General features: G+C 30.3%; 1 protein-coding gene across 1 annotated transcript; it reads right to left on the bottom strand.

Annotated features, from left to right (window-relative positions):
* Positions 1 to 2: 2 nt before the first annotated feature.
* On the bottom strand, positions 3 to 12,269 carry LOC111413489 (mitochondrial iron transporter mitoferrin). Its single transcript, XM_023044489.2, has 5 exons — positions 11,738 to 12,269; positions 11,409 to 11,631; positions 11,285 to 11,341; positions 3,033 to 3,752; positions 3 to 546 (listed from the first exon to the last, which is right to left on the bottom strand). The coding sequence occupies exons 1-4, from the start codon at positions 11,852 to 11,854 to the stop codon at positions 3,052 to 3,054; spliced, it is 1,098 nt and encodes a 365-aa protein (XP_022900257.1). The 5' UTR covers positions 11,855 to 12,269; the 3' UTR covers positions 3 to 546; positions 3,033 to 3,051.
* Positions 12,270 to 12,993: the final 724 nt, after the last annotated feature.

The following is a 12,993-nucleotide window of genomic DNA, read 5'->3' as shown; positions in this document are numbered from 1 at the left end:
TATATTTTTTAAAGAACCAGCTTTATTCTCTCATTTTAAATATCTTATATACACATTTTAATCTTTGAATCTTTCAATTTTCTCTTTTTTTTCTCAAAAAAACTTACAGCATGTACTTTTTTTCATTACAATCAACAAAAAAAATAGGGAAAACATTATTATCATCATTAATATTCCTATAATATAATACACATTATTTAACACAAAAATAATAAAAACGTTGGTTTTTTGTAGAGGTTAACAGAGTATAATAATAATTACATATGCTTAAATTTTAGTGACAAGTCGCTTATCACAACAAAAAAAAAAAAAATAAAGTAAAAAGAGAAGTCGAAGACGGCTCGCTCAAAAAACCAAAACGAGACTCGAAGATATGATAGTACTCCCATCTGAACGAAGTCAATATCATACATTTCTAAATGTTGATAAGGACTTTATCACAGTAAAAAACGCACCATTCTCTCTATTTAGGAGGCGTGTCGAAGTGGCGCTCAGGGCATGGTGTCTAATTGTGTAGCTTTTTATTACCAAATACACCACTTAAATCTATACAAAAAAAATTGCTTTAGTTTTTATAAATAAACACTAAACAAAAAATTAATAATATCAACACATCGATTAATTTTTAAAAACAAGTAGAGCAAATCAATAAAGTAAAACCTCTAGAGGGCGCACTGAAACAATATTTGGGTGGGTAACCAACACTTTTGAAAAGACTGAAAAGAAAAGAATATCTGCTCGACAGTCTTCCTAGATATCGCATAAGCCTTTGACAAAGTTTGGCACGACGATTTAATTGGTGTATCAAACCAATTAAATAAAATGTTTTCAAAGCAATATGTAGTTATATTAGCTTTGTTCGTTGGGACTGCACTACTTGCACTCACTTGCACTATGCAGTTTAGTGCAGATGTTGTGTGTTCGTTGGGGAAAGTGCAGTTTAGTGCAGTTGAATTCATACTGTTCGTTGGGCCAGGTGCAGTGCAATTTAGTGCAGCCGGTGCAAGTTAGTGCAGATTTTGTTGCACCTGCTTTCGATTAAGTTCAATAAGTGCAGTGTAACTTGGCGGAATATTTGAAAGCGCGTTTTGTAATAATTAATATTGATATAAATATTAAGAAATAAAACCTTATAATAATTAATATTTATTGTATTAGAGAACACAGTACATTCAATACCAGTAGAGGCAGTAGAAAACTACCCCTACTTTTTTGGAATAATTTAATAACTACCCTGTTGATTTTGGCTTCATTAAATACACTTATAGTATATTTAAAAATATTAATTATGTGTTTTTTCTCATTTAGGGGTGGCTGGGGTTAACTACCCTCACCACCCCAAATTTTTTTTTTTGCAAGTACTGCTTATCAATTTTGGTGTAATTTAGCATGTGATTTCTTTATACGTTAAGTAGTACTTTTGAAAGAACTAATAAGGGTTAGTAGTTTGGTATAGAAAATATATTTCGCTAATAATTGAAAAAAATAAAAAATAATAATAATTGATGAATACTAAAAAACGCTACTAAAAAAACATTCTGCGATAATTTCATTTTCTACGAGTATTTCGCTGACAATCTCCTGTTTGTCCATTTCAAATATTATACACTTTTTTTATAAAAATCTGTTCGTTGAGACCACGGTTTATACACTTTTCTGACCTGCACTAAGTTGACATGACATTGCACTGACTTACACTTCATTGCACTATGACGTCATACGAGTGCCATGTCATGCAGAGTAGTGCAGTCCCAACGAACAAAGCTATTAACATCATACATTTCGGACAGACCCTTCAAAGTTAAATAAAATGAATACTCAGACTTTACAGTAATAAGAGCGGGAGATTGATTCCGAATTCTTCTCTTTTTACAAACACTTTTTCTATCAGTACCGGCCCACCGGCTTTCTTTCTTTTCAAAAAAAGTTTCTTTTCTAATATTTTTTCTGTTATTGGCAGCCTTTTTGGCATTTTGTAGGAACTTCTTTGGCAGTATTCCTTCTTTTCTGTAGGATTTTGTCCAATAAATAGATATTGTACATCAATTTACTTTTTTCTACATGTTTTAGATTGTATATTTTTAATCAAAAAATATTATTACTCTAATTTGGCCCTTATACACTCTATGTATATCGTATTTATTACGAAATGTTTTTTAAAAACCCTTTATATCTTAAAGGTCAATATTATTGCACAATCTTAATGTTATAATAAAAGTATGTAGAAACATTCAAGCAAAGTATTCTTTTACTATTTTATTATTGAAATTCTTTGTAAAGAAAAAACGAAGTTATATCATTTCTCATACGTCAATCCGTGAAACACACTACCAACTTAAATCTAATCAACAATAAAATCAGTGCCACGCAGAGGTTTTATTTTATTAAGCCATTATATCTATAAACATAGCAAAAAAAATAAATAATAATTCGGAAATGATTTCTTAAAACAATACAGGGTGTTTAAAACAACGAACTCATTTAAAACGATAAATTGAAATGCGATTTTATTCGAACAATACCAACTTTGATTGACCGTTATATTAAGATCCGATTTAAAGTTGATACCTTTTATTTTAATTTCAACCTAATTGGAACGATGTCAAAGCGAAAGTTAACTTTCTTTTTATAGCGATATCTAATTTCTAAAATTTTTTAAACGTTTCGACTATTGCGTAATAAACAGCGACCACGATAACCTATTACCGAGCCTAAAAACATCCGCGACAACGGCCTTGATGGTTAAAGCCAACTTGCCAACTTGATTTAAACGAATGACTTGACTTTTAAACTGTCCCCCGCTTCGTACTCTGTTTCCAGGGGTTTTCCAAATGAATCAACTGCAAATACTTATCTCGTAACTCGTAATGCAGCAACACGGTGAAATTCTTTTTGTTATTACTTATTATTACACTCATTAAAAAAAAATATGCATGATAAGATAACATTATTTCAAAGTAAATAAAATGACACTTTAATTTAACGTAACAAAACCAAGTTAAATAATAAAATAATGTAACTTGCGTACTTACGTTTAAAAATAAGTTCTCACTATGTATGAGTAATATCCAAAATGGTTTCTTTTCTCCTATTATAATTTGAATCTTGCGTATGCATTGTATTAAATCTTAAAGATCCATAATGTGCAGATGGGGCCATCGCCGGCAATTCTCTAGCTTTTATACTAACTTTTTCAGCTTCCTTCTCACATTTTGGACCTCCAACCAAAATTTCATTTCCACTACTCTTTTCTAGTTTTTCCAATATCTCCACTTTTTCCATTTTCGTCACACCTAATATGTATTTGAAAAATTCATACGTCGACCAACAAATTGCAGTGGATGGTACTTGGAACATAACCCTCGCTTGCAATCCTCGGAAATAGGCCAACGGGCCACCCAATCGGTACACAGTTTTCATTGCTTGTACCAAACCGTTCGTCGCGCCAACTTGTTGGGTGTTTAAAAGGGTTTTGCAGACATCTAACGGCGTAGTAACAGCCGCGGCTACTGCTCCAGCAGCGGCACCGCTAACCATGTGCGCTTTAGGGTTGTAAATTCCCTCTTTATTCGTTCTTTTTTGCATGAATTCGTATACCATAAAGTGAATGCTTTGGAACGGGATGTTCATTGTTAATTGAGTTGTATAAGAACGGTAGAAGGCAGGAAAACCTTCGGTAGAATAAATTCGGGATATTGCTGTTAAAACTGATTTGTATGGAGAGTGAAGCATTTGTAAACGTTGTTTGACCACTAAAAAAAATAAAAATAGATTAGAAAAACATGTCGACTTTATTGTAATTTATGTCATTAATATCTATAAAATTTTAATAAAAGAACAAGTGGTGCATGCTATCGAGCATGTAAGCAAATGAACCGCGGCTTGGGTTTTTCCAATTACTGAATAGAACAAAGGACTTGGAAGAAGCAATAAAAATCGGTTTCAAAAGATTGGAGTTAATAATTATGTAAATAACGATATTGTGGGATTTACTAAATTTTGTTGATTACAATCTATATATCTAAAATTCCAATAAAAATAATTCGTTATATTCCAAATTAAATGTAATTAAGATAAGTTTTGTACATAAAACTGGAAGTAAAATACTTCTAGTCATACTGATTTTTAAAATGATTATCAAAAATGACACATCAAAAACCATACTTTATTGGTACATTAACGTTAAAAAATATAATTCAAATTCAGTTTGAATCGATTTAGAGAGTTTAAAGGTTATGATACCTAAAAAATCTTCATTTGAAAACAGAATAAATCATTGTAAAGATAAGTCTAAAAATAAAACATAAAGTAGCATATATATCAATGATTTTGTTATTTTAAGACAAATTAGAAGTCGTTTTACATAATTTTCTTAAATTCGAAACTTTTTTAAAGGTTTTATTGAGCGATATGAGAGTTATCGGTGATATCGGTGATTTTAAAGATAACTATATAGTTGCAATTATTTTTTCACAATTTAATACGATTTTGAATATATTATTTGAAATTTCATTGAATATAATAATATTCTTGGTTTAATTAATATTAATAATTTCTTTTATTTAAGAGATGATTTTTTTTAAAGATGAAGTATTGTGTATAGGAATAACTGAAGAACCAAGAACGTATGCGCAATATGAAAAGATTCGTGAAGTTAGAGAATAGTAGCTTAAGTTCTACTTGATTATTAATAAAATGAACAATTTATAAAAGGATTAGTAAAATAAATACTATACAAACTAAATAAATAAATAAAAAGAATATCCATCAGTGGTAAAATTAATAACAATGCGAATTCTTTTACCAAATTGCATGTCACTATTTATCAAATGGATATTTCAAGTGCTTTACGACTGACTTGAATTAAATTAACATAAATGTTAGATAATTATTTAATTGAATAAAACATAAGAAATAAAAAATATGCGACAAATATAGAATTATTTAATAATTCATAGAAAGGCATGACATAGAAAAGGGACAATAAATATAGAACAAATTAGTTCCAGTTTAGGAAAGTTTAGAAAAGGAAACGTGTACATAAATTAATATCAACTTCTATGAATTCTAAGTTTAAACCAATTGAATTCACAACTTAGAAATCCATAAATAAATAAAGATGATTGATATTTCATAAATGACATTTTAAGTGAATTCAAAGTTGTGTAATCACGGATTTTTGAAAGGATTTGAAAGGAATTTTTAAGAATTAATTTACATCGAAAACTAAAGTTTAGGCAATGAAAAGAAAACACAAACAAAAGGATTTAATTGAATCACTCATTTGTTTCGAAGAGGATTCCGAAGAAAGAAATCATCTGCGAATTAGTAACAGTTATTCGCAGAATACCTGAGGTAAAAGAAGGGGAAATTCGACAAGATATAGCGATACCACCAAAATTAAATCTGACAATAAACGAAAGAATGTTACTATGGACAATTCGAGAAAAAAACAGACATCATCGTCTTACCAGCAGATACAACAAGAATTTATAGATTACCCATAAATTCCATAAACTGAATGTCCCATCATGCCCTATTGTCAGTGCTATAAATTGTCCAACATATCAGTTGCGAAATACAGAATCATATGTCAGAGATTTTACGCATATTCTGCAATCAATCAAAGTATAAAATTAGATTCCCAGTATATATGTAAGTTTCGTGTGAAAACTCTATTTATCAGAGTACCAATCAAAGATGCCGTGACTTCCACCATAATTAAGCTTGTCAGAATTTCAAGAAGAGTCGCACAAAAATGGCTAAGGAGCTGAATATCAGCCGTGTATCTGTGCACAGAATCATTAAACATCGTTTAGGCCTTCGTAGCAGCAGAGTGTAAAAGATTCACACTTTGACGGAACAGAACCAAAACGACAAAATTCTCGCGCGAAGAATTCAGGAAGCGAAAGAGAGTGGTCGCTATGTTTTTTGAAAAGAATAATTGTTTTGCGGAGAAGGGGCTGAAGATCAACTCCCAGAACTACCTTGACAAGATTCTGATGAAGGAAATGATTCCTTGGCGATAGTCTCACTTCAACAGGCACCTGCGCATAAATTTAAGGTGGTTGAGCAATTTCCCAGCCATGATTTCTGTGTGGTCGGTCCTTGAAAGGCCGTGGCCTGTGCTACTCCCCACAAAAATCTCAACAGTCTGAAGCGAGTCCTTCAGAAGGCATAGGACGATCTTGACGTCGAGTATCTCTCAGCCACGGTGGCTGCGTTCACTTCGAACTATGATAGTTCATTATTTCTTAATGTTTGAATAAACTTTATGCCAAATTTCATGTCTCTATGTGCTTTCGTTCTGTTTTTATCAACAGAAATACCGTGCTACCGAACTTTTGTGACATCCTGTACAAAAGGTGTTGCTCGACCAATGGCAATGGCAAAAAATTACTCGATGCTCCGAGCAGTTATAAATATCAGCAATCATATTAAATATTAGAGTAATAAAAGACGATTACTTCATAAATCAAATAAGTCCGAATTCAATTGCATCAAATAAGTGTCTCCACTTATTTAAAGTTAACCAGTATTTTTAGTATTCTAATTTGTATGTTGTTAAAAACAAATTTCATTTCAAAAATGACTTAATATAAAAACATTAAAAGAAATGAATTTTTTGAAAAATTGCATTCAAATTTCGTCTATTTTGAATTTCGTTTCCTAATTGCATAAAACGATTTTTCAACTTTCAAGAACAAAATCACAAATAAGTCAGAGGGTGACACAATAAATAATAAACTGTTCCTGATATACCCTGATAAATTTTTATGATAACATACTCGTATATGAAAATAAATTTACTCAAAAACGCAATTAGCTGTGGTGACTAACATGCATTACCTTAAAATTGTAGATTTACATATCGTATCATTCTGATATACACTATACATAAAGTAAGGAATTAAAATTTGATAAAAATTCGGGCGATATTCTTCGAGAAAAAAGGCTTGGACACCTATGTTATTTTCTTTAACGCACATATTTTGAGATAAATTTGAAATGAACAGGTGTTCCAAAATTGAGATACGATCCCTATGTTAACATTTTTAAACATGGGGGGTCATTTTTTCTAAGTATTTTTCATGTAGCACACCCTATGTTGATATTCAGCTGTTTTCGAAAAAATGGCTGTTTAAAAAAATACTTTTATTTCAGGTAAAAGATAACATGATTTTATCTTAACATTATCTATTTAATTAAATGCTGGAACTGAACGAGAGTATCCTAAACCATTGGTAAATTCATGCTAGACAATAATAATTCTTTCTTTACTAAGTCGTCAAGTGACTCAAGTTTAGTTTTTCATTCAATTGATCTATCTTTCTTCCAATCCATCTGTTAAGAACTGCATAATGTAATGGTGCACCATCTTGCATGAACCATAAATTTATGTCCTGTAATAGCGGGCCATTAGCACTGGTTAATGAATTTCTTAAATTGGGGATTCGACATTGTTGTAAGAAATCAAGATGTCTCTTCAAAAAAGTAAAGCCCATCTGGGATTTCCTTTAGTTCTTTATGTAGGTAAAATAAAGGCGCGACGTTCTGTCTAGAACGCACTATCTTTTCCGATTTGACGAAACCCCACTCCCTCTCTCGGCATGGCTTATTTCTGTTTCTTTTTAATTTATAATTCGCGTAAATCGCTCTAAAAAAATTAGAGATACATTACATTGATAAATAGATAACGGGATTCGACAAATGCAAATATTTGACATATTAAAACCGCGTTAAAATCCATCTAAACGTTTTTATAGGGAATATCAAAAAATTAAAATATGCCTCACATTAAGAACACATCATGCTACCACCTGTTCAAATTTGAAATTTTTCGTGGGATAGTTTTTGAGAAAAAAATTGCAAATTGAACGAAATTGCCGGCAACCTCAAAAATCGGGTACTTTCAATTTTCAAATTAACATAATATTTATGTTACGTCGAAATGTTCAGTAATTACAACAAATTTTACCGCAATTTTTTTCATCAAGCGGTTACAAAGATGTCGATCTCTAAAGTGAATGGCCTTGACTTTTGGCACGGATAGTAGTCTATCAGCGACATTTGAGAACACGAGAAATGTGCCACTTCAGTTAATATAGTCAGTTCCTGTGAGGAATAGACCACTTAATTTGATGGCTTTATACCGGGATAACCCCCGGTGATGCCTTACTTGAAATATTTAGATAACAATCTAACTATCTTGTAATAAGTTATGATGCTAATTTCTTGATTATTAAATTCAATTTTTAATTTTGAATTAATTAAATTTGTCTCATAAAAACATAACGAAATATGTGACCATTTCCACATACAGTAGTTAGTCCCTCTATTTACGTGTATTTTTATACGCGTTTTCTCACCAGAAATTTTACATGTGATGTCACGACGTTTTGGCGTCATATTGACGCGTCTTTAAAACCAACGTGCTACTAGACATGTTGTAGTTAATTTGTGCTTGAATCTAAAAACCAATGCACGCTCCTGGTTCGATTATTTATAACAATAAATGGCATAACATGATTAAATATACTTTCTTTTAAGTAGAAACTTTATATGTATTTAAAAGTAATGGCTTATAAATTACCTATCTTGATTTATAAATTTAGATAACCGATATGACAGATTCTAAATGATCTATAGAAAAGTGTTATCACTTTTACAAAAATGTGCGATATTCGACAATATAGACAAAAAAATTACTGCAACAGAAGTAGCTAGAAAAAGTAACATTAACGATTTTCTATAAGAACTGTACTTGAAAACAAAAGACAAAATTCAAAAAATTTTGAAGTTTTCAAAAGGTTGAAAACGCGTTGATTTTATGGATTGCGGATCAAACTTAAAAAAGAGCCAGTCTAAGCTCTGTACTTATTAGAGACAAATCTATACAACCCTAATTGTCAAATATTGAGCTAAAACCATTTGTCGCAAATAAGGGTTGGTTCACAATTTGAAGTTGATGGGATAGTCTGCTTCAGTCGATCATGAAGCAAAGTTGTATCTACAATCCCTAAAGAGGATAATTCTGTTTTGTTCAAAAAATACAAATATAAAGTAACTTGTGTTTTCGAGGTCCAACAGTCTAGCTTGGGTAACGAGAGATATTTTTATAGATTAGTAACAAAATTGTTTGTTTCAGAAGTAGAATATTATCTAAAACGTATCAATATTGCATTTAAAGTTTTGTTGTTGATAGACAATGCTACAGGTCATCCAGCTAACCGATTACAAAACTTAAATAAAAACGTGAAGATTGAATTTTTGCCTCCTAACACAACTTCTCTTCTTCAGCCTTTAGACAAAGGTATTATAGCTACATTCAAGGCGTATAATACCAGAAGTTAAATTTAAAATTAAAATAAATTTAAATTAATTAAGGATAGTTAAAATTTGATAGTGACCTAACTTTACTGCGATGTTGAAAGAATTACAATATTGCTGATTATATAGAAAATCTGGCCAAGTGTTGTCACATCACAGAAGGATAATGAGAATTTGTAGAATGACATCCAGGCTACAGTACCTTTACACAGATTTTGAATTGACAGAACAAGAGCTAGCACATTTAGTAACTGATGATAATCATGAAAATACTATTCTAGCTATGTTAACTCTCAAAACGGTTAATAACTGTTTAGAAATGGGAGAAAGACTAACAGATATGTTGATAGAAAACCTGATATCTTAGCCCCTTACAAACTTTTGCAACAGAGGGTCCAAAATGAAACAAAGCAGTGCAAATTAAAGACTTTTTAAAAACCTATTTTTTAACCATATAAACAAAAAAATAGTGTATTCATTTTGTATCATTAATAAAATATGTATATAATAATAATATAATAACTCAATCATTGGAATCGAACCGAAACCCCTTAATTCCATATATAGTACGGCCGTAAAGTAGCGGATATAAAGTCATTGTAAACGGTTTATGGAAAAAATCCCTAAAAGGGATCTAAAGATTTAAATTTTTTGCTGTGCATATTAAATTTTTTCCGCCAGTTTTAAACGGGTTATGATGTTATTGATATTTTTTTCAAATAGTAATCCCCCATTTTTATTACGGAATATGAAAGAGGATTTTTTCTGAATCTAGTACACTCAATATTAATATTGATTACATAAAAAAATTTTCAAGATAAATTACTTTAAAGTTTTACTACTTCAAGTTTCCTTCACATGATAAAAATAGAAGTAGCCATGAGTAACTATGTAACACATTTATATTTAAATATACTTATGTATTAAATAGTAATATGAATGAGTAGTAGTTATATTGAAGTTTTACTGCAACTCAATTTACGCGGGATTTAAATGGAGGGACTATTATATATATTATTCCAAAGTTATCTGAAACCATCAGATCGCCTTTTTAAAGTTTATGCCATTTCGACTTGTAAGGCTCTTACAATTCAAATCCGTGTAATGGATATTCTTTTTGAAATATTTATAGTGAGCCATTACTCTGGGACACCTGTATAACATTAAAGTAAGCCAGTATAACCTAAAATTGAAGTTAATATTGTTTTTATATTTTAAAATAAGTTCAATATTTAATATTTTGTTAAACCTAAAGATATCATAATGTTAAAAGGAATCTAACATTATGATGTGATTGCAAACATTTTATTTATCTAATCTAACCTACAAATTACGATAACACTATTTTTTTTTTTGAATTTATATAGAAAGATGAATAGTGTGTTTTTTAATGTATAATAAATATTGTATTTTAATACTAATTAAAGCTATTTTCTTAATTGTAATAAAATCATATCAAAGGTGATAAATATCAAGCATACCTAAAACATAACCTCACTTTTTAATAATCTAATGTAACCATCATTTTTAAAACCAATAATTTATTAAGAATATTTACGTAAACAAATAAAATGTTTTATTAAATAGTAAGTAAATGTTTTAAGAATTTTTATTAACAAGAAAAGGTGAAAAATGAATTAATACTTGCTTTCTAACACAACAAAGATTCGCTGTAGTTAACCTCAATATATGCTAACCTTATAATTACGTTAATTAATTACCACTAATTTTATTATTTACATAAAAATGTGGTTCCAATTAAATGTTATATGTCGAAAGTTCAAATTAATTTTTTTGATCAAAACAAACTCACTTTAGTAATATCACCAGTACCAACCTTTAACACAAAAAAAACTAGATAATCTAAAGGAACCACATTTTATTGTAAATCCCTTATAAGAATGATTTTGTACCTTTTTCATCTTTAAAATGAATGAATGAAGTAATAACTTACCTTCTGCAGGTGTCATAATAGCGTCGTGTAAAAGTGTGGCTACAGTTCCTGAGATACCTAAATAACCCACAAGAACATAACCTCAAAATCAAAAAAGAATTGTAATTTTCTTAAATAAATTTACCGTGGATGAACATGTGATGGTTTTTATTCGTCGTCATATGAGTTAATCGTTCTTTACAGTATTCATAACTGCTAAAATAGAGAGCATGTGAAGGTCCTGCCCCAACAACCATAACGTGAATTCCTCGTACAGGCCTCAGGAGCCCTTCATGTTTTACCATACGTAATAATGTATCAGATACTCCTAGCCGGACGTTCGTTGGGGCTAAAGATTGCATCCGCGTCTAAAAGAAACGATAACAGTTGTGATATAACCCAATAATGATGACATAACCTCGAAGTTATTTTTGACAGTTGTAAAAATGAATATTTTGGAAAAGGGGCTCTTACTTTAACGGAATCCAAAGGGTACATTATGCAATGTTCCATAACGCCCGCGATGGCACCGGCCGTCATGTGTGTAAAAACGTTACCGGTCGGTAGACTTTCATAATCGTCTATGTTCATAATAACTGGCGCGTTTTTTTTCTATTACTAATATTGTTCCTGGTTGTTATCGTCGTCGTCGTTTCCGTGTCGTTCGTCTTTTAAAAAATTTATTGTAACCCGTTTTTAATTAATTTTGTTGTTCTTATACTCTGTTAATCCACTGAGAATTTAGGGCACGTTCTCTCACTAAAACGGTGCGATTTACCGACGGCCGAAACGCGAATGAAAGAGAAACTGGACTTAACTAACCCCACTACTCGGATGTCATGCGGACGTCGTCGTCGCCGTCGCCGGTAACTAACTGAGAAAACGATAAGAGATTGTATTCGCGCCAGAAAGAAGCATCTCGACCAAAAAAAGGAAAATTTGGTAACATAACCTCAAACAGGTTAAGAAGCCAATTTTCGTTTTAATTTACATTAATTTAAAATGACAACTAAATTGGTTTAATAACAAGTAGCTTCAATTTTTATTTTTAATCAAACTTTTAGTATTTATAATAAATTTAGATAAATTAACAATCAATAATGAGATTCTAATTAAATTTATAATAAATAAATTGTTATAATTATAATAATTTCACTATTTATTATTCAAATTTAAAATTTCCCTAGCATTTAATTTCCCTAAATCAAAAAGTTCCTAAATAAATTGACAGTTCAAATATATAAAAAACATACTATAGTAATAAGTAACATCCATATTTCAATTAAAATTAGCAGAAGTTCTTTGTAATTAATTTTATTACCAAAAAGTCATATTTTTTTATATATTAAATAATAAATGATTATTTTAGTTTTAAATTCAAATTTTCACACCATTTTTAATCTTAAAATCCCTAAAACTTGACGTTTTAATCTGTCATCAAATTTGAAATAAACTTCAAAATTTTATGATTGTAGCCATCATTAATTCTTTAATATCAAATTTAATTTTTTCCTTTTATTCAAATTTGCAAATCTTTATGGTTTAATAAGCCTCCACTTAAGCTGTTTTATTTACAATGACGTTCAGAAAAAAGGGTCCATTCACTTTATTTTATGATTTATATAACGTGATGAGATCGTAAGTCAACGTCTTGATGACGAAATACAAAGCAAAGGCAAATACGAAGGTTACACCACGTGATCATGCTCTAATAATAGAGTCTGCCGATA

Source organism: Onthophagus taurus, chromosome 2 (assembly GCF_036711975.1).
Source record: "Onthophagus taurus isolate NC chromosome 2, IU_Otau_3.0, whole genome shotgun sequence".
Lineage (NCBI taxonomy): Eukaryota > Metazoa > Arthropoda > Insecta > Coleoptera > Scarabaeidae > Onthophagus > Onthophagus taurus.
The sequence above is the reverse complement of the archived record's forward strand: the minus strand, read 5'-3'. Positions and strand labels throughout refer to the sequence as shown.